Source organism: Berghia stephanieae, chromosome 9, assembly GCF_034508935.2.
Source record: "Berghia stephanieae isolate SIO BIC M18660-M18661 chromosome 9, UCSD_Bste_1.3, whole genome shotgun sequence".
NCBI classification, from domain to species: domain Eukaryota; kingdom Metazoa; phylum Mollusca; class Gastropoda; order Nudibranchia; family Aeolidiidae; genus Berghia; species Berghia stephanieae.
The window spans coordinates 7,972,896-7,993,687 of NC_088368.1; the positions used below are offsets into that span (position 1 = coordinate 7,972,896).

At 36.0% G+C, this 20,792-nt stretch overlaps 1 protein-coding gene across 1 annotated transcript in view; it reads left to right on the top strand.

Moving 5' to 3' along the window:
* LOC144979616 (uncharacterized) overlaps window positions 1-20,792 on the top strand; it is a 70,840-nt gene that overhangs the window by 36,489 nt on the left and 13,559 nt on the right. Inside the window, exons 17-25 of the mRNA XM_078926414.1 lie at window positions 217-591; window positions 1,974-2,121; window positions 3,528-3,706; window positions 5,067-5,235; window positions 6,770-6,923; window positions 7,755-7,981; window positions 10,519-10,737; window positions 11,610-11,798; window positions 12,816-14,396. Of these exons, the coding sequence (XP_078782540.1) occupies window positions 217-591; window positions 1,974-2,121; window positions 3,528-3,706; window positions 5,067-5,235; window positions 6,770-6,923; window positions 7,755-7,981; window positions 10,519-10,737; window positions 11,610-11,798; window positions 12,816-14,396 (3,241 nt within the window). The remainder of the gene's footprint in view (window positions 1-216; window positions 592-1,973; window positions 2,122-3,527; window positions 3,707-5,066; window positions 5,236-6,769; window positions 6,924-7,754; window positions 7,982-10,518; window positions 10,738-11,609; window positions 11,799-12,815; window positions 14,397-20,792) is intronic.

Consider the following 20,792-nt stretch of genomic DNA (forward strand, 5'->3'; position numbering starts at 1 on the left):
TTTTTTTACAATGAATGTTTGATGTAGTTTTACTTTTTCTATGAATGTATTTGTAATTTTAACAAAAATTGTATATATGTGTGCATGTATACATATTGGTGCCTGAATGTGTTTTTAAAAATCTTCTATGACTTTATTAATTCTTTATTGTAACTGTCTCAAATTGATGCCACAGAGAATTATTGTTTTAGATTTTTTTTTTTTTTTTTCATTCAGACATCTAAAGAGGGTCAACCTCAGCATGCTTTGATGGAGCTTCAACCTCCTAATCAACTCTACATTTCACTTAACAATGGGCATCAGACCCTTAAACAGTTTCTTCTCTTGGACTCTTCTAACTCGAATATCCATAGTCATGCTGTGGAATTAACTGTTGGTGCCGCTTTCACATCTACCATCAAAGTCACTAGCTCCTCTTGCAGTAGCCCAGGAAATGAGGGTAGCACAGCATGTCCATTGGCGTCTTTAACCTTTGATAAGATAACGGAATGGAATTTAGATGGATCATTTCACTTTGGAGGTGTGGAAGAGTTCACTCCATATACACGGGGTGTAGTCACAACCATGACGGGGTTCACAGGGTGTCTAGGGGTAAGTTAATGTTGACGGAAGTTAAGTAGGATTTTATTTCCATCATTTTATACTGACTCCAATGTACATTGCAAAGGCCAGCCAAATATTTGTGTCTAAAATTAGCTATCTGTTTACTGGTTTAATGTTTGAAATGAAAATTTGTGAGCCTAGCTGGTATTGATAGCCAAATGGGTCACTTACTTGTTTTGTAGTAATGCAACAACACTGACATGTTTATATTATACTTGTAACCTCTAACTTTGGGGGGAGGGGGGGGGGGGGGGAATCAAACAAACCAAAAAAAAAAAAAGAAAAGAAAGGAGAAAATTTTTTTTTAGAAAAGCACCTCATTTATTTATTGTGAAGTACATAATACTGGACGTTTAAATAACATTACATGGCCTTTACATGGCCGTACAGAGATAACAGTAGATCAATAGCAAATGACTATTCCTCCATCTAATGTCGACAATCATTATCACTTTTTCCTAACATGGATCAACCCACAACCTTAAAAAAACATGGTATCAAACCTTTGAGCAGTTTTGAGAACTTTAAAGATGCTTTACAGAGTGTCAGGGAAATTCCATACCTATTTTTTTTCTTTTGGATATCCAACAATGATAGACTGACTGAGTCAGTAAGTAGGAGTAAAAATAAAAAAAGAGTTAGAAAGTTGTTATGTATTATTTGTATAAAGAAAAAGAAGAAGAAAAGCAAACAAACAAATTTGCCTTTTAGTGTATAATCTGGTTAATAACAATTTGTGAAAGAAAATTAATTTAAAAAGAAGTATGATGCATAGTGATACCTAATCCTTATGTTCCTTTGTGGTCTGATGGTATGATACTCACCTGTGAATGCCCAAAACTGGAAAAGTCTCTTTACTCACATTTATTTTCTCAACATACTCAGATGTAAAATGAGTAAAATGGTACAGGTGCTGTCTCTGTGGAAAACAAATTATTGTAGTACCTTACTGCATGCTATCTCGTACTACATGTTAAGTGTTGCTGTTGACTTGGGACCCGTTGTAAAGCTTTTAAAGCATATTGAGTGGATATTGCGCTACATAAAAGCTCAAGTCTTTTTAAAAATTGTTTTTAAGGTCAAAATATGAGGCTTTAATTTCACCGAAAGCATTGAAAATGTCAATGGATGAAGCAAGCATTTAGAAGAGAAAGATGATTTTTTTAAATCAGAACAAACCTGTGTCTGACGTGTTGTTTTTACTTTGCACACTTTTTGCTTTGTGAATCACATACTTGATTTTCCAAATCCTGACTGAAAAGTATTTGCACTGTATATACAGTGCCATCACAACAATTTTGACAGAAAACTTTACTTAACTCTTTTTAAATCTTTCAATTTATTACTATCATTGACTCTTCAAAAATTAGAATCTCGCCATCAATGGGAAAATACTGAATTTAGCAGAGGCCGCAGAGTTCAATGGATCTGTTAATTCATCGTCTGCCCCAGACCCTGGATGTTCTACCCACTCCCCTTGTCTTCCTGACTTGTGTTTCAATGGAGGAAAATGTATTGGTAAGGTGCACCCTCATTCAACTGTTAATTTTATTATAATTAAATAATCTGAACTAATTGCTCGCTGATCAGAGTAATACTATCAGGTATTGTGCTACTGAGATACAGAGTGGTGTCACAATTCCAGTTTCATTTGCTAAATTTTTATGATTGATTTTTGTTGTTAAAACTACACAATAATACATGTAAAAATGGCATAAATGTGCTTTAGAGATAGAATAAATTATAATTACAACTGTGTCTACATTTAGGTTCTGACTTAAGACTCATTGGTTACCATTATATATTTTTTAAATATCAAATATACAAAGCAGTCAAGTAGACAATGCGATGACTCGTACCTGGGCAACTGGTGTATCCCATTTAATTTTTTTTTGGAATGAAAAGTGTATTTGGGCGGAGGGAGGAGGGTGGGGGGCATTTCACTAAGCTACAGAGAGTGGTTTGCATCTCCTTATCTTTCAAATAGTTCTGGTTATCAGGTAATAGAATATAAAGTCAATACTTGACTAATTGACAATTAACAATCTACTGAATAATGTAGTTAGAAGTAAGATCCTGTAAAAGAACCCAAGCACAAACTCACAGGAAGAAATAACAACAGTGAATGAACTCAGGGCAACCCTACATGAAAACAATTCACAACAACTCAATTGCCAAACAGCAACAAACTGTAACACATTGAAACACAAAAATAAGTACGTTCCCACATTGACAAACCAAAAAAAAAGAAGTGTTCACAAATTCACTCATTTCCAATGACACACTCAAGTGATCTTTTATAGTATAGTAATATACTAGTCAGTTTCTGTTATGTAAAATATCTTCCTCATTGTGCATAGTAAAATGGATTTAGAATACCTCTGTCATAAGGTGTGTTAAACGCTCCATTCTTTTAATTTTGCAGTTGGGGATATAAATTGTGGATTTTGTTTATCATAATTTTAAGTTATTTCTTTGATTAATATGTACATCACTCAGTACTCATGTGATGGTCTTTATCATAAGTTATGCATATATACATCCTTTATTAATTTAGTTGAGACCTTTTTAAAGCACCAGGCTCCTCTCCGTGTTAAAAATTACGCAGATATTTATTGGTGCTGATAATCTCATTTTTCTTTTTTATATTTGTATTGACCAATGGGATCCTGCACCGTTTTTAAAAACAAATATAATTTCTTATGTCTTTTTAGCTAATCATTGTATAATTAATGAGATCTGTACATGATGCTATGCTTCATTTGTTCTCCAAGTGAATTTCATCTACTCAAGATGCCTTTTCGGTATCCTTGCTCAACAAGCACTCTACATTATCCGTCAGTCTTAAGTTAAGTACGTTATACTCATCAGATCTAATTTGAATCTTTATTGTTTTTATTTTTATTTTTTAAATTGAATATCAGATTTATGGCTGTCCAAGAAATGCAATTGCCCAGTTGGATTTATAGGAGAAAAGTGTGAGGTACAAAACATGGCCCATTTTGAGGCGAACAATATGCTGTATGTTGGATCCTTTGATCAAATATCACAGATATCCCTCTGGATTACAGGAACTCAATCTTCGGGCCTTCTATTGTATACTGTAAGTCTCTGTAATTATTGTTTAAAATACTAAATTGTATCATTACAATCACTACCACTGTCATTGCCCTAGTTATCATCATCCTCAACATCCTATTCCTTTCAATCTTTAGCTCTTCCTATATCTTAGAATATTACTAACCAAATTTATGTGTTAATTGGTGGATTGTTAAATGATAAATGTGCATTTTGAAAGAAAGAATTGAAGTAGAAACTATGAACATTAAATGTATGATCTTGATATCAAACAGACATGTAATATTTTTGTTAATTAAAAAAAAAATTAACACTCATAAAAATGATAGAGAATGTTCCACAGCACTTCGAACAGCAGATGAGTTGTTTTTATTATTAATGGGGGACTTTTAGTGACAATGGTTAAAGGATGCATTTTAAAACTTTTGGTGTCTGAATACATCCCCATGCATTCTTAAAATTATATTTCCACTTTCCACATTCACAAAGTTAGCCAACCTGCACTGACAGGCTGAACAATAAATTTCACAGTTTGTTCTAAATCAACTTTGGCTACTTTGTAATGGTGGAAAATAACTCATGAAAACGTAAAACACAACCCACAGGGAATGCGTTTTAGAGAAAGCTCGAAATTGAACCTAGATTGTGATAATTGTCAATCCCCTTTGAATGCTTCACAGCACATTATAAACAAAGTGGTTGACTGTATTTCTTCACTAATTGGCGTACCTAATAATAAGAAAAAACAATGGTAAGTAATAATAAATTTCAAAGAAAATAAGTTGCCATTGTTTTACTCTTGTGTGCATGCTTTTCACTTTTAATTTCAATTCTGTTGTTTCTTTCTTCTTTTTGGATTCATTATAATTCACCTTTCCAAAGAGTAAAACATTGACTTGAAATACTGTTTCTTCCAAATTTTTTTTTCTTTAAATGATTGAAATTTGACTTTAATACATTCTTCCAACATTCTCTTAATTCATGAGGTGTTCATGGATTAAAATTCTGACTTGTCGAACAACAATAAAGATGTGAGAAATAATTCAATTAAAGATGATAATTTTGGTTTTTTTCTATGTCAGATATATTTAATCAGTTCCTTGTTTGGAAAGCCTATAGCTTTAATTACCCTATCAGTAGAAACGGATTTGACATTGTTTTTGATGAAGTCATCTTTACTTATATGAAAGATTTGCTTAATCGGCATTATTTCTACTGGAGAGGGCCTCAAGTAAGTACTAACGTTTGCCATTCTAATCACATTGCCTAATATCACTTTCCTCTTTGATATTGACCTTATTTGTTTTACAACTCTTGTCTTCATTCTTTCAAAAAGTTTCAGTCAATTTTTAAAGAGCTCGTTTACAGTTCTATTTCAATTTCAGCTAGCAGGTGATGCCTTGTCATTAAGCTTAGATGACTCAACCATTAGAATGGCTGTGATATTCCAAACCACTGGTCGTGATTTTATCAGGAGGGTAGGAAGTGACCTGCAGGTTGGGCGTTGGCTTAAAGTACATTTGGTATTTGCTGACAAATCATTCTCATTGGAAGGTGAGTTGAGAGAATTGTAACAGCTTGGACTATTATGTTTTGAAATTGATAGATAATAATCATAGTGTACACACCACAATATTCCATTCGAGTAGATAAGTTGTAATATTGTAATGGAATAGTCTTCATGATTTACATATTTTATTTTGATTTATGATGGGACGGACTATTATGAAGTGCAAAAGAAAACAGAAGCATCAGGTCTTTCTTGGTCTGTATTAACACAGGAGAAGATCAAAAGGTACTTTCAGATGTTTTTTATTTCTAATTTGATGATATATTTTATAAAGTCAAATCCTTTTGTGTCTTCTAAAAGAGGGATGAATTGGGTACTTGGAAAACTCCTGCCACTTCGATTTATCATTGGGCACCCCCATTTTCAACATTCCCTTTTAATATCAGTATGGGGACTCAATAGGTGGGATAGAGAAGAAAATTAAGTTTGAACAAAGAAATAAAAATTTAGATCAATGGTCTTATCTTAGATGTCGACAAAACATCAAAGAATGGACTAGGATGGACAGTCCTTCTTTCATCCACAAGGTAAACAACATAGATGAGTGGTGCCAAATAGCTACAGGATCATGTCTCCTCTATAATTGACACGGTCAAGAGACTGAGTCAAGGTCTTACCTTGGTCTTTCGTCAACCCCCACTCAATTGCTTTACACCGGGTCCCCAAAATAAGACCTAGAAGTCTTCAATGATTGATGTGTCAAATGTCAGTATAGGAAGGCAACATTCTGACAATTTTCCAAATTTTGTGATACAACATCTTCACAGGTTAATACTTTAGACATTGTTATTTACATTACTTAAGACATTGTTATTTACATTACTTTAGACATTGTTATTTACATTACTTAAGACATTGTTATTTACATTACTTTAGACATTGTTATTTACATTACTTTAGACATTGTTATTTACATTACTTTAGACATTGTTATTTACATTACTTTAGACATTGTTATTTACATTACTTTAGACATTGTTATTTACATTACTTTAGACATTGTTATTTACATTACTTTAGACATTGTTATTTACATTACTTTAGACATTGTTATTTACATTACTTTAGACATTGTTATTTACATTACTTTAGACATTGTTATTTACATTACTTTAGACATTGTTATTTACATTACTTTAGACATTGTTATTTACATTACTTTAGACATTGTTATTTACATTACTTTAGACATTGTTATTTACATTACTTTAGACATTGTTATTTACATTACTTAGACATTGTTATTTACATTACTTTAGACATTGTTATTTACATTACTTAGACATTGTTATTTACATTACTTTAGACATTGTTATTTACATTACTTTAGACATTGTTATTTACATTACTTTAGACATTGTTATTTAATTACTTTAGACATTTTATTTACACTACTTTAGACATTGTTATTTACATTACTTTAGACATTGTTATTTACATTACTTTAGACATTGTTATTTACATTACTTTAGACATTGTTATTTACATTACTTTAGACATTGTTATTTACATTACCAGTGTCAACAGAAGAAGATGGAGTGGTTGGTTTAGTTCAAGGTACAGCAGGCGAGGTATTCCGTGTGTATGGCCCCTTGTTTGTCGGTCAGCTCCACCCCCATCCAGCCTTGGACACGTGGAGAGTTGGCAAGACCAAATTACCTTCTCTATTCAGGTACAGTAGAACCCGTGGTGTACTGATTTGAAACTAAACAGCCTAAATTGGCAACAACTTGGCAATCGTATTGCTGAGGCAACGAAAACAATAAAGGATAGAATGAGAGAATGGGGGGGGGGGGGGGGGGGGGGAGGAGATGCAATGGTGATTGGTGAAGTTAACTTTATATATAATTTAATATTGTTTGTCAAAACATTGTTTTAGCTAAATATGTTTTCACTTCTTTTAATTTATAATTTAATTTTTACACAAAATTTCTTGTGTGAAGGGTAGTTTGGCCACTGTCAAGATGTGTGGCTGTGCTTGGGTTGTTCTTATTTCTACATGGGTGAAGTCTTGAGTGCGACCAAGAAATCCAGCAAGCCAAATGGATCCAGAATAGAACGACTTAGTGACGTAAACTGTGTTTCTGGCCATGACCAGTCTATTGACTCTACATTTACCATTGCCAGAAAAACATTCAAATAATCATTTACAAAAAGTAAAATTGATAAATTCCCTGTTTAAACATTCTATATCTTAATAATCTGTATTTGATGTATTAGATCACATTTGTTCCAAATTTAGATTTAGATTGCTTGGTATGAGGTTATTAAGACTAATTTTTCTTGAATGTTAAAATTAAAGTGTAGTATCTAAGTAAATACTAAGATTCTCAAATCCTTTATCAGCACATTTTTTTCATAAAATAAAAAAGCAGGATCTGTAGTTAGCATTTTAAAAAAGGTTAGTAAAATTATTGTGCAATCTATCAACAAACTGTTCTTTTTACTTCTCAGATGGATATAAGTTGACTATTTCTTTTTCAATATCGTCCTTTTCTTTCAGTTTGAAGGGATGTATCCGCGATTTACACATCAATGGACAGCAAATTAACCTCCTAGACAGGACTTTGTCATCTCTGGGAAATGACCCACCTAAGCCACGGACAGGCTGTGGCAGAGATGAGAGCTGTCAAGCTCAGCAATGTTTTAATGAGGGTGTTTGTGTGCCTGGCTGGGATGGAGCCTCTTGTCTCTGTGGGGAAAGCTTTCGTGGAGATTTGTGTGATAATGGTGACCAATTTGACATATTACTCTTGTTCCTCCATGGGACAAAACTTGAGTGTTAATGTGTAGCGCACTATCCACTAAACATGCTCAAAATGCTTTACAAATGGTCTGTGGCTGACATCAACACTTAATATGTAGGACATCTGATTGGTGATATTACAATTTTTGCAACAGGACTTGAACCCTGGACCTTCTGATCTGAAGGCGAGTGTCATAACACAAGACCACAAAGCTGCACAACAAGCAATCCTCAATTACGGCCATGACAATCATGTTTCTTTTTCCTATTTTCACCAATTGCCTCCATCTTTTTTATGTGCTAAGTAAGGATATTATCCCAAGTCTGTCTTGCCATATTCGAAAGTTTCTAGTTGTTATCTGAAAAAATTGTGACACCCCACTATCCCCTCAACCTCCACTGATTCTGCTATATATTAATGTCTAGCATTATGTAACAAGTCATTCTGACCTGCATTCTGATACGTTTACCATTTTTCAAGATTTTTGGTCGATTTTCCAATTTTACATTGATTACTGGATCCTCCCTAAAGTGGTTTAAATCATACCTTGTTGGTCAGAGACAGTCTGTCATGCTGGATGGTGTCAAATCAGACAGACAACCAGGTATTAAATGTTGGTATACCCCAGGGCTCGGTCCTTGGACCTGTCCTTTTTACAATGACATGCAAATTCTTCCACCTGTTATTAGTGCACTTGGACTCTTCCATCATTTCTATGCAGATGACTCTCAAATTTAAGATTCTGTACATGCTGATTTAACCCTTATCATGCGACGGTATTTTCACCTTATGTAACTCTCAGTGTGGAGGGATTCTGGGGGTTTCATTTAAAACAGTTGGTTTTCATTTAAAAAATTCATTTGAAAAATTGATGAAGCAAACTCAGACTTGGAGGATCCCTAAAAGTATGACAAAGAAACATAACGACATAACTGAATATGCCAATTTGGTCACTTGATTTTGGTGGCCATCTTGGAAAGCTCATTAATATGCAAAAAATAGCTTTAGTATGAAAACATTGCTTTTTAATTATTAAGCACGTGGGAGACTGAATGTGTTTGTTGTTGAAAAAGTGAATAAACTTGGTGTTGTAAAAAAATGAATGGCTTTCATCATTTCTAATAAGGAATAGGAGGAAATGAAGTGAAACATGATATTGTATAAAATTGCAGAGAACGGCAAATTTTTAAAAACAATAACAAAAAAGTCTTAAAAAATCTAAAGGGGTCTCCAAACCACCCCATGTCATCGACTCTCTGTCCAAACGCCATTCTGGTCAAAATCCATCTCTTCCTCATTCATTGTTTCACCTCCCCAGTGCCACACCCCCTTCTTATTGGACTCATCACCACCATCACCGACACTAGCACCACATGATCATCCTTTACTAAACCTTCTTAAGGGTTAAACCACTATCATGCTTTTACTGAAAAGGATAAACATTTTTTTGTAAACAGCAAAAAAAAGTTTGTTTTTTATCATTTCAGATTAATATGGCTTTTTAAAATTCACCTCAAAATAATGCATTTGATAAGATATTTAACTTGAACTGACATTGATAGGTGACAGTCAAAATAGAATCAAAGATCTTTTACTTTGGTGGCAGATTCTATAACAGTAGTCCAAAATTAATCATTGATATATCAATTTTAAAAATTATGTTGTGCCTAGCATTAATTAAATCTCTTTTTTATCATCATTCAACATTAATTTATTATGACTCATCCAATTCTTAATTTCAATAAAGCAACATTCAATCCAATTTATCAATTTGCTTAGCCCTAGACTTGCGGTATTCGACTGAAGTCGAAAAAACAATACTGTATTTTATATACCAAGTTCGACTTAATTAGAAATGTAAACAAACATATTTTGGAGGCGATATCTTTCTGGAGCAAAATCAAAATAAATCACAAGTAGTTTCCCCTGATCCAAGGAGAATTTCTGTATGGCTGACACTTGACAATTGAGGTCATTTTCATTTCTTTGGTGTTATATTTGCGTTTTTGTGCGTCAGGGTAACATTGTTTAAATTTCAAGATGGATTCTGACGATGAGGGTGGAAGTATATCGACATGATGTTGATTCTGACAATGAATATGTTAACAAAAGCAGTGAGTACGGCAGTTCAGGTGAAGAAGGAGGTTTAGTAAAGGATGATCATGTTGTGCCAGTGTCGGTGATGGTGGTGATGAGTCCAATAAGAAGGGGGTGTGGCACTGGGGAGGTGAAACAATGAATGAGGAGGAGATGGATTTTGACCAGAATGTTTATCCTTTTCAGTAAAAGCATGATATTGGTTTAACCCAAATTTCATGATTTATATTTTGACTTCAATTACTGGCCTGTGGTTTACTCAAACATTAACAGTAACAAGAAACTCAGACCTAAAGCAGAAAGTCTTCAGAGAAGTCCTCATAGCCATTTATTTTTTAAAAAGTGGATTTTGATTAGTTTGTCTAATCTTTGTTGAATTTTTAATAAAAATTTTATTATAATGATTTCTTTCCATGTCAACAGCCATTGCCTACACTTTTGATGGCACACACAGCTATTCTTTCCTTCAAATTGACCGTACTTTGATTGGCTTTGGAGACTTTGGAGGAATTGAGTTCCGGACACGACAAAACACCTCCACTGTGATGATGTTTCAAGTCTTTACAAAGTCTGGACATTCAGAAATGATAGAATTTCGTCTGTTTTCTGGACATCTTCAGATATTCTCCAGTTTTACTCAAGGTCTGATCTCTTCAGCTAAAAGTAGAATTTAAAGTGTTTGGAAAAAATAAGGATTATGAATATTGGTGAAAATGTAAATAGACGACTGTTGAATAATTTTAAATGATGATCACAGCATTTAACAATGTCGATCTCACAATGAACGATGAAAATATCTCGTATGGAAATAGACTTGTCTAATTTCCCTTTACCTCACAGTATATTAAATTTCTCTCTCTCTTTCCCCTCTCTCTCTCTCTCTCTTTCTCTCTCTCTCTCTCTCTCTCTCTCTCTCTCTCTCTCTCTCTCTCTCTCTCTCTCTCTCTCTCTCTCTCTCTCTCTCTCTCTCTCTCTCTCTCTCTCTCTCTCTCTCTCTCCTCAGGATTTACATTACGAGTTGCCCCTACTGTTTTATAGATTACTTTGTGACAATTAAATGCCAGAGGCTTTATCTTTAATGGCCCAAAGATTTGTACGGGATAGTCATTGCTACACTTTGTGGGCCATCCGAGTCAATGACACATTTGAAGATGAGTAATTTTTTAAAATGTATGGATGAATTTTCAAAATGTACCCGGTAAAGATGCTTTAATTGTAGCACATTATTTCTTGAAGAAAAAAAAGAAAGGAAATTTTCCATAGTCATTGTTACAATAATAGAAATAATTAATGATAAAATAATGATTCTCTATTCCAAGTGCCTATGAAGTACCAAAGTGGATAATATGAATACAGCTCATTTGGATTCTTTTATTGCAGCATAATATGATAATTAAATTGTATGTAATGCTGCATGTAAAAGTTGCTTAAATTATTTTATTTCACTATCAGGTCTAACAGTAAACCCTTTTTAAAAATTGTATATATATATATATATATATTTATCTATCCAGTGACCGTCCAATCAGAAACATACGTGTCTGATGGCTCATGGCACAGTCTTTCCTGGAGGCGAGATAAAGACTTTTGGTTTCTGAATTTAGATGGTGCCACATTTGATCTTCATACCAATTTTGACCCTTATCAAACTGACTTGAATCACACAGTCCAAATATATGTAGGGGCTAGGCCTCTCTCTTTTGGTATGTAAGAATAGATATAGAAACCTTATTGCTACTTCAGTCATTTTCTTTGTCTAATTCTCCGATTTTTCTGACCAGATTGCAATGAAGCACTATCTTAAATTTAAACTTAAATGTATGAGCAGCATTCCACCCACTACAGTTAAACTCCTTCACCATTATAACAAGCAATCATTGTAGAGGATAATGAGGTGCAAAATGTTTATCTTCACTTGTGCAATAGATGTAATGAACAGTTGTCTTATCATGCTGAGATTTCACCGATGGCATTAAAATGATAGAAATAAGATATTCAATATGTTTCTTTTTGATTAAGAGGTCAATGCTTAGATCTATACGCTAAATTAGTACAATTCTCTGTTCGTTATTGATTTTTTTTTCTTATTTTCCCCATAGATTTTTGATCCAGTGACATTTGATAGATGATATTTAAAACTCACTGACTGATACCTTTGAAATCATAATCGTTTGTAAAATAAGATAATTGAAGAAATTTGTTTTTTAAAAGGTAAAAATTAAAGCAAAAATACATAGTTGCATAGTTTTTTAGAGCCAAGTAGCCCATTAAGCCTGGATTTATCCCACTTTCTATAACACATATAGAACATGTACTACTAGATAGAACCCATGTCTATCGCAAAGTGTCTACTCCCAATTAATTATCTTTTATGTTCAAGCCTGGAAAATAAAAGACGGTTCTATCCTATTTTGTTATGATGCACACACAAAAATCTGCCATGCCAGAATGTTAATGTGATAATCTACTTATAGAGCTACTGCATTCTTGTATCAGTTGGACATGAAGATTCAGTATTAGAAATTGAATATTTTAGAGGCTTATTGGTGTTTTGAAACTCAATTATATTTCTATTGCTATTTTATTATAAGAATATCAATTTTCAGTTCTCAAACATTAACTTTTGGTGTCATTTCAGTTTCTCCTTTAAAACTGATTGTCAATCTCTATAATTGAGTGGATATTGACTGAAAGCGTAATGTCTCTTCATTTCTTTACAGATACAAGTTCACACATAATTGGATATTTCCAAGGTTGTATCCGAAATCTGACCTTTAACACTCACCTGATAAACCTTGCAGCAAAGGGCCAGAGTACCACCAGTCAACTCGGCATCGTCTCTAAACCAAAATCCATTGTCTCTGGGTGTCAAAACATATCTATCTGTAACATCAACCCATGTCCTGCAAATTCCTATTGTAGGGATGAATGGAATGAATTCTCGTGTCCCTGTCTACCTGGCTGGGAAGGAGACAACTGTAAGCAAAGCACTGATGATTGTAAACTCAACGTTTGTCAGAACTCAGCAACCTGCATTGATCATCATTTGTCTTATACCTGCCAATGTCCTGAACAGTTCACTGGTCGTCTTTGTGAAACCGTTTATGAACCGTGCCAGGAACAAGTTTGTGTGATGGAGAATACAATATCTTGCATGTCCTATAACTACTCTTACTTTGTCTGTGAATGTAGGCCTGGTTATACAGGAAAGATTTGTGAATCTTTGATAGATAATTGTGTCTCTAATCCTTGCTTGAATCAAGGGATTTGTCTGAATAGAGTGAATAATTTCACATGTGAATGTACAGAGCAATTTTTGGGGCGAAACTGTCAGATAAAAGATTACTGTAAATCCACACCTTGTTTGAATGGTGGGAAATGTAGTTTGATAGATTTTAATAATTCCAGCTCAGATAATAATAACAATGATAATACTCAAATAACAAGTACCCAATCATCACTTTCACCATCACTACCACCTTCCACAACCTCAAATAGTCTTCCTTTTCACTGCCAGTGCATTTCTCCTTATTTTGGATTACAGTGTCAGAAGTATGACTATTGCCAGCAGCACTTATGCAAAAACGATGCCACCTGTATTCTAGAATCAAACCGCTATACGTGCAATTGTACTCAGGATTACTATGGGACATACTGCGAATACAAAGACCATTGTTTTAAAAAGCCATGTCTGAATGGAGGTGAATGTAGAAATTCTGTGGACTCTCATACATGCATTTGCCCATTTTATTTCACTGGACTCAATTGTGAAACTCCTGTAAATCAATGCTTGAATAATATTTGTTTAAATGGTGCTACTTGTGTATTTAATACCTCACTGAAGTCATCCCCCTCTTCCTCCTCTTCATCATCTTTGTCAACACCATCCGGTGTGAGGACTTATGAATGTATTTGTTTGGAAGGATTTACTGGGCAAAATTGTGAGGTGGATATAAATGAGTGTGAGTCAAATCCATGCAAAAATAATGCCACATGTATTGAAAGTGCTTCTCTATCAAGAAGTAAATTCTTCCCAGGCTTTCGATGTGATTGTATAATGGGATTTACAGGTCAGAATTGTGAGGAGGATATAGATGATTGCGCTGTGAATCCATGTCAGAATGGTGGTACATGTGAGGATAGAGTAAATGGATATTTCTGTATCTGTCAAAGTGGATTTATTGGTCTGGATTGCAGTGTTGATAAACGTGGCTGCCGATCTAATCCATGTTTCAATGGGGCTCAATGTTCAGATGAGGATGATGGTGACTACAAGTGTGTCTGTGACACTGGCTTTGAGGGTGAGTAAGATTATATACACTTTGTTGAATAACATATGGTTAAATATATAATATGACCACCCAGATGAAGCTACAAATGATATGGAAAATGATAAACACAGAGAGAGGGGCTAGAGAAAGACCTATAGAGGGGGGAGGGGGCGAGGTAAGTAGGAGAAATTGAGAGAAAGAAGGAAAGGGATAAAGGAGAAGAGAGGGAGAGAGAGAGATGGAAGAGGGGAGGGAGGGGGGGTAGATGTGAGTATTTTACCTAAACTCATATCACCAATTCAAACCTATTCTCTTTCATTAAATTCATGCCTACAGCATTCTCTCTCTCTCTCTCTCTCTCTCTCTCTCTCTCTCTCTCTCTCTCTCTCTCTCTCTCTCTCTCTCTCTCTCTCTCTCTCTCTCTCTCTCTCTCTCTCTCTCTCTCTCTCTCTTTCTCTCTCTCTCCCTCTCTCACACACACACACACACGCGCGTGCACACACATACATACAACCACACAGATTATGTGAATACCTGTGGTAGAGAGAGGGAGAATGGGGTGGGGAAACTATAGAATGCTGCTAACCAGTAGATGTTTGAGCAATCAAAATATGGGATTAGTGACACTCATCCAAGCTTGCTCGGACAAACAAGCTGGTTGTTCACAAATAAGAAAATGAATGAAAGCGAGAGTGAGGAGTGCAACAAAGTAAGAAAGTCTAGTAACCCAGTCTAGCTAGCTCGTAAGTTATAGTAGAAAATTTGAGTGAAAGATTATCTTGCCTTTCCTCATCCTTGGATGGATGCAAAAAGAAAAAAAGTCCCTTGCATTCAGACATGCTGCGACAATTTTAAAAATTAATTTAGAACAAAATTATCTACCTTTTCTTAAGCAGTGAGATTGCTGGTCTATTAACCAAATTTTGATTCAGATGGCCCAAAGTACTGGTTCCGGGTTCAACTTTCATCACTGCAGAATTTTAATTCTCTTTATTTTCTTCTGCACTTCTCAACTCTTTTCATTTTTGTTATGATAGTTTGTAGGAATTTGTTAAATGTACTGATATGTGACCTTAGTATAAACAGTGAAATGCTTGTTTATGAACTAAATTTTGATTGAGATGGCCCAAATTGAAGACATTTCAATTAAAATGTTGAATATGAAAATTCTGGATTATAAGACAAAGATGTATTAAAGGGTTGTTTTTAATAGTAAAATTTCTGTTAAATTTGAGGAACAAGTTTTTCATGATGTTGATTATTAGATGATGACCACTATTAGATACAACCATTGTAATGTTTCCAAGTAATTAATTTAATGAATTACATCCCCTGTTTTATAATTTACTTTCACTTTCAATACTTCCAGTCTTCCACTTTCACTTCTTGTTTTTGGTTATCTTTGTATCCTGCCGGCAAGCAGCAACCAACTCTGCATCATGTTTATCAATAAACTTTAATCTTCAACCATCCATCTTTGCATTATTAAATTATCATTTAATACCCATTCAAACATTACATTGGCGACGAGAGGGTACATCCACGCAAGTATTTACTACTTCAAATAGAGTATTTTATCAAATGCTTAACCTATAGTTCATCACAATAAAATCGTGTTTGTAAACAATGGCTTCTCTAGGCTTGCCTACCTACCCAACATTCGACTGTGCATCAGCAGGTCGAGCTGTAAGATGGCAGAAGTGGGTCTCTCGTTTGAAAAACTTGTTTGTTGGCTACGGAATAGAGTCCGTTGAAAGACAAAAAGCACTGCTACTCACCTTTGCCAGTGACGAACTCAATGACATCGTTGATACCTTCACTGAAGAACAACTAACTCCAAGAGGCAATGAGACACACTTTTCAAAACTTTGTGATACAATCACCAACCATTTTAGCCCACAAAGCAATAGGGAATACCAACGATATGTTTTTCGACATACACACCAGTCATCTGATAACATCGAGGAATTCTACGCAGAACTGAAACAGTTATCTCTCACTTGTCAGTTCCACGACGCGGATGCCGAAATTAAATCGCAGCTAATATCAGGATGTAAATCGCAAAAAGTACGTGAAAAAGGTTTATCCAGTCCAGACATTAGTTTGGCTGACCTTCTGACATATGCCCGCACCATGCAACTAACCACAGTCCAGGCAAAGCTCATGGCATCAGATTCTCCTGTAAACGCAATCAATACGAACTTCGGTCAAAATCACAATAATCAAAGACAACGATCTACCCTACCCCGCAATCAACGTCATCATCATGGCAAATGCAACAATTGTGGAGGTGAATGGCCACACATTGGAGGTCAAAACCACTGTCCCGCTCGAAACAAAACATGTCGTGCATGTAACAAACTGCATCATTTTGCCTCGGTATGCAAATCTACTACAACACGTCATCAAGACCAGCCTCTCAATCGCAATCTCATTCCAGAAGACAAGGTCAAAGTCACAACCTAAGGCGTCGCGTCCACGTCATAAATTCAGACTCAGACAGAAGACAAGGTCAAAGTCACAACCTAAGGCGTCGCGTCCACGTCATAAATTCAGACTCAGACTCGGACACTCCAGTCAATCGTCTCAACACCACCGACACATACAACTACAACGATACAGAATACGTGTTTGCCACAAACAAGGGAAGTAACCTTCCTCACTTCGCTGTCTCGATAGGAGACCATGAATTTCAGTTTCTTGCTGACTCAGGTGCTACGATCAATCTCTTAGCAAAGGTTGACTTTGACAAGTTAAATCCCAAACAGATGCTACAAACATCATCCAAACGAATTTCAGCATACGGCTCTCCTTCACACATTCCTGTGTTGGGCGTCTTCCATGCTACACTGCGACATGGTACCACATCAACTACGGCTCCTATTTACGTCGTCGATCGAAATGAACGCCCCATCTTAGGGTGGCAAACATGCCGTGATCTGCAATTGATTGACACCATCAATCATATCTCATCAAACCAGAGTGCTCTCGTACAAGAGTTTTCAGACTTATTTACCGGTCTAGGCTGCTTGCAAAACACTCAAGTCAAACTACACATAGACCAAAACATTCAACCTATAGCGCAGCATTACCGACGCATTCCATTTCATATCCGCCAAGACGTTGAAAAACAACTCAACAAAGATGAAGAACGGGGTGTCATCGAGAAAGCTACTGGCCCTACCCCATGGGTATCCCCTATCGTTGTTGTGCCAAAACCCAAGCAACCTGGTAAAGTGCGTGTATGTGTGGACATGCGCTCTGCCAATACAGCCATCAAACGTGAACATCACGCGACACCTACACTCGACGAGCTAAAAACTGAACTATCCGGAGCGAGAATATTTAGCAAAGTAGACCTGAATCAAGGATACAACCAAATTGAATTAGACGAGGCATCAAGATACATCACAACATTTGCCACGCACAAAGGACTCTACAGATACCGCCGTCTTTTCTTTGGAGTAAATTCCGCAAGCGAAATCTTTCAAGAACAGATCAGACAAGCACTCACCGGTCTGCGAGGTGTCATTAACATCAGCGATGACATCCTCTGCTTTGGCAATTCGCAACAAGATCATGACGCCAACCTACGGGCATTGTTCCACCGCTTATGAGAAAAATGTCTCACTATCCACAAAGAAAAGTGCAAGTTCAACCAAACGTCAATCGAATTTCTTGGACACACCTTCAGCAAAGACGGAGTCACTCCAAGCCATGAGAAGGTCAAAGCAATTCTTAACCTCGCTACACCCACAAATGCTTCTGAGGTGCGTAGCTTACTCGGCATGATAAATTTTTGCGGTGCACACCATATTCCACACTACGCATCACTCACACACAATCTGCGCCGACTCACCAAAAAGACCGTCCCATGGGAGTGGACAACCATCCATACCACCGATTTTAACTCTCTAAAAGCAGCTCTGAGCAAAGCAATCACCTTAGCCTACTTTGACCCAAACAAGCAAACCGATATTTATACAGACGGAAGTCCCATAGGGATATCGGCAGTACTTGTTCAAGACGGTCGCATTATACAGTTTGCAAGCCGCCCAATTACACCAACCGAACAGAGATACTCGCAAACAGAACGCGAGGCTCTCGCAATAACTTGGGCGTGTGAATATTTTCACATTTACATCTTCGGATCACCCTTCAAAATACACACCGATCACAAACCTCTTACCACCATCTTTTCAAATCCTAAAGCCAGGCCATCGCCAAGGATTGAACGCTGGATGCTACGCATGCTACCATACCACTTCACCATTTGCTACAGGCCAGGATTTGACAATCCTGCCAACTTTTTAAGTCGTCACCCAGTCACACACTCTCAAAGCTGTAGAGAACAAACCATAGCCGAAGAATACATTAACTACCTCACACACACATCCACACCAAAATCCATGACCCTAGAAGAAGTGGCACACAAAACATCACAAGACCAAACCCTAATGCTCGTTATCCAATCAATACGATCCAATAATTGGTACACCAATTCTCAAGAAGTCAACCAAAAGCTTATTCAAACGCTCTATCTCTGTCGCTCTGAACTCGCCATTGCAGACAAACTCCCTGTCATACTAAAGGGTCATCAAATCGTCCTACCACAATCGCTTTATGAAACAGCCATCAAACTAGCACATTCTGGACATCAAGGCATAGTCAAAACTATATCCTTACTTAGGGAAAAGGTCTGGATACCAAACATGCAGAGCAGAGTAGAGAACACTGTAAACAACTGCATGCTGTGTCAAATTTCTACACCGAAAACAACACGCGAACCGTTACAAATGTCCCCGCTTCCATCAGCCCCGTGGACAGAACTCTCAGCAGATTTTGGTCATCTGCCTAATGGCCAGTACATATTGGTCGTTACAGACGAATATTCCCGCTACCCCATCGTGGAAATACTCGACTCCATTCCAGGTCACAGCGTTATTCCCCGCCTGGACAAAATTTTCTCAGAATTCTGCATCCCGGAATCATTGAAAACTGATAACGGTCCTCCCTTCAACGGACATGACTTTTCCAACTATTGTCACCACATGGGCATCAAACACCGCAAAATTACCCCATTGTGGCCTCGTGCCAACGCCGAAACTGAACGATTCATGAAAACGGTCAAAAAGACACTCCGAAATACCCCAACTCCACAGCTAAAACAACAACTGTACCGATTTCTAATATCATACAGATCAACTCCACACTGCACAACAGGCGTTGCTCCTGCAACCATACTTTTCGGCCGACAACTTCGAACAAGGCTCCCACAAACCACCAAATCCTTCGAAGATAACTCATTGCATGAACGAGACGTCCACCAAAAAGCCAAAATGAAGCATTACGCTGACAACAAAACATATGTAAAGCCTTCAGAGCTCAAAATTGGCGATCCCGTTCTCCTAAAACACAACAACCTTACAAAACGCGACCCCCCATACGAATAACAACCTCTTGTTATAACCCAAAAGAAAGGATCCATGATCACAGCTGCAAGAGGTCAACAGCAAGTTACTCGCAACAGTAGCTTCTTCAAAAAGTCGCCTCGACCACCAACAACTGCTGAAATAGAACCAGATCATCCCGATCCAGACTCGCCAGACAACACTACCCAAAATACCAATACCCTACCGCATTTCCCACCTGCACATTCATCACCCGAAAATTGTGTAACAAATGGTCCCCCGATAAGACCACGTCGCAACATTCGTCGTCCCAAAAAATTTGACGATTTTGTACTAAATAATTAATTGTCTTAATTAAATACTCAATACGTAGTGTTAAAAGTTGAAACCAATATTAATCATATATATATATATATATATAATATATATATATATATATATATATATATATATATATATATATATATATATATATATATATATATATATATATATATATATATATATATGGTGGATAAGAATAATTAAATAAAAAACCTTGTGCCCGTGTCTGGAAGGTTTTTTTTCATTAAAGTGATAACTACAAGCATTTAAAAACTATATTTAAGATTTAGTCTTAAAATCTTGGCATGACATCAGTTCCCACTACACCATAATGTGAAAACCTTGTGCCCGTGTCTGGAAGGTTTTCTAATAAAAACCTAATACATATATAATATGTGTGTTATCAGTTATTCAAATACTCAAGTTAGCAGTGTACCACTATCATTAAACTTATCTTATTCTTACTATTATTTCACCCTGAGGAGGAAAGATCTATGTTATCATTGGAACAATATCAGAGTATACGACATCATCATGTCTGGGACAATTAATTTACTTTGCTTTTCCTGATCTAGACATAACTGCAAGATGTTTGCAATTTATTTGTGAATCAATTTATTATTGCTACTATATGATATTCAACTCAGTTTCCCTGCTTTATCTTTAAACATTTTGTTGTTGTATATATATC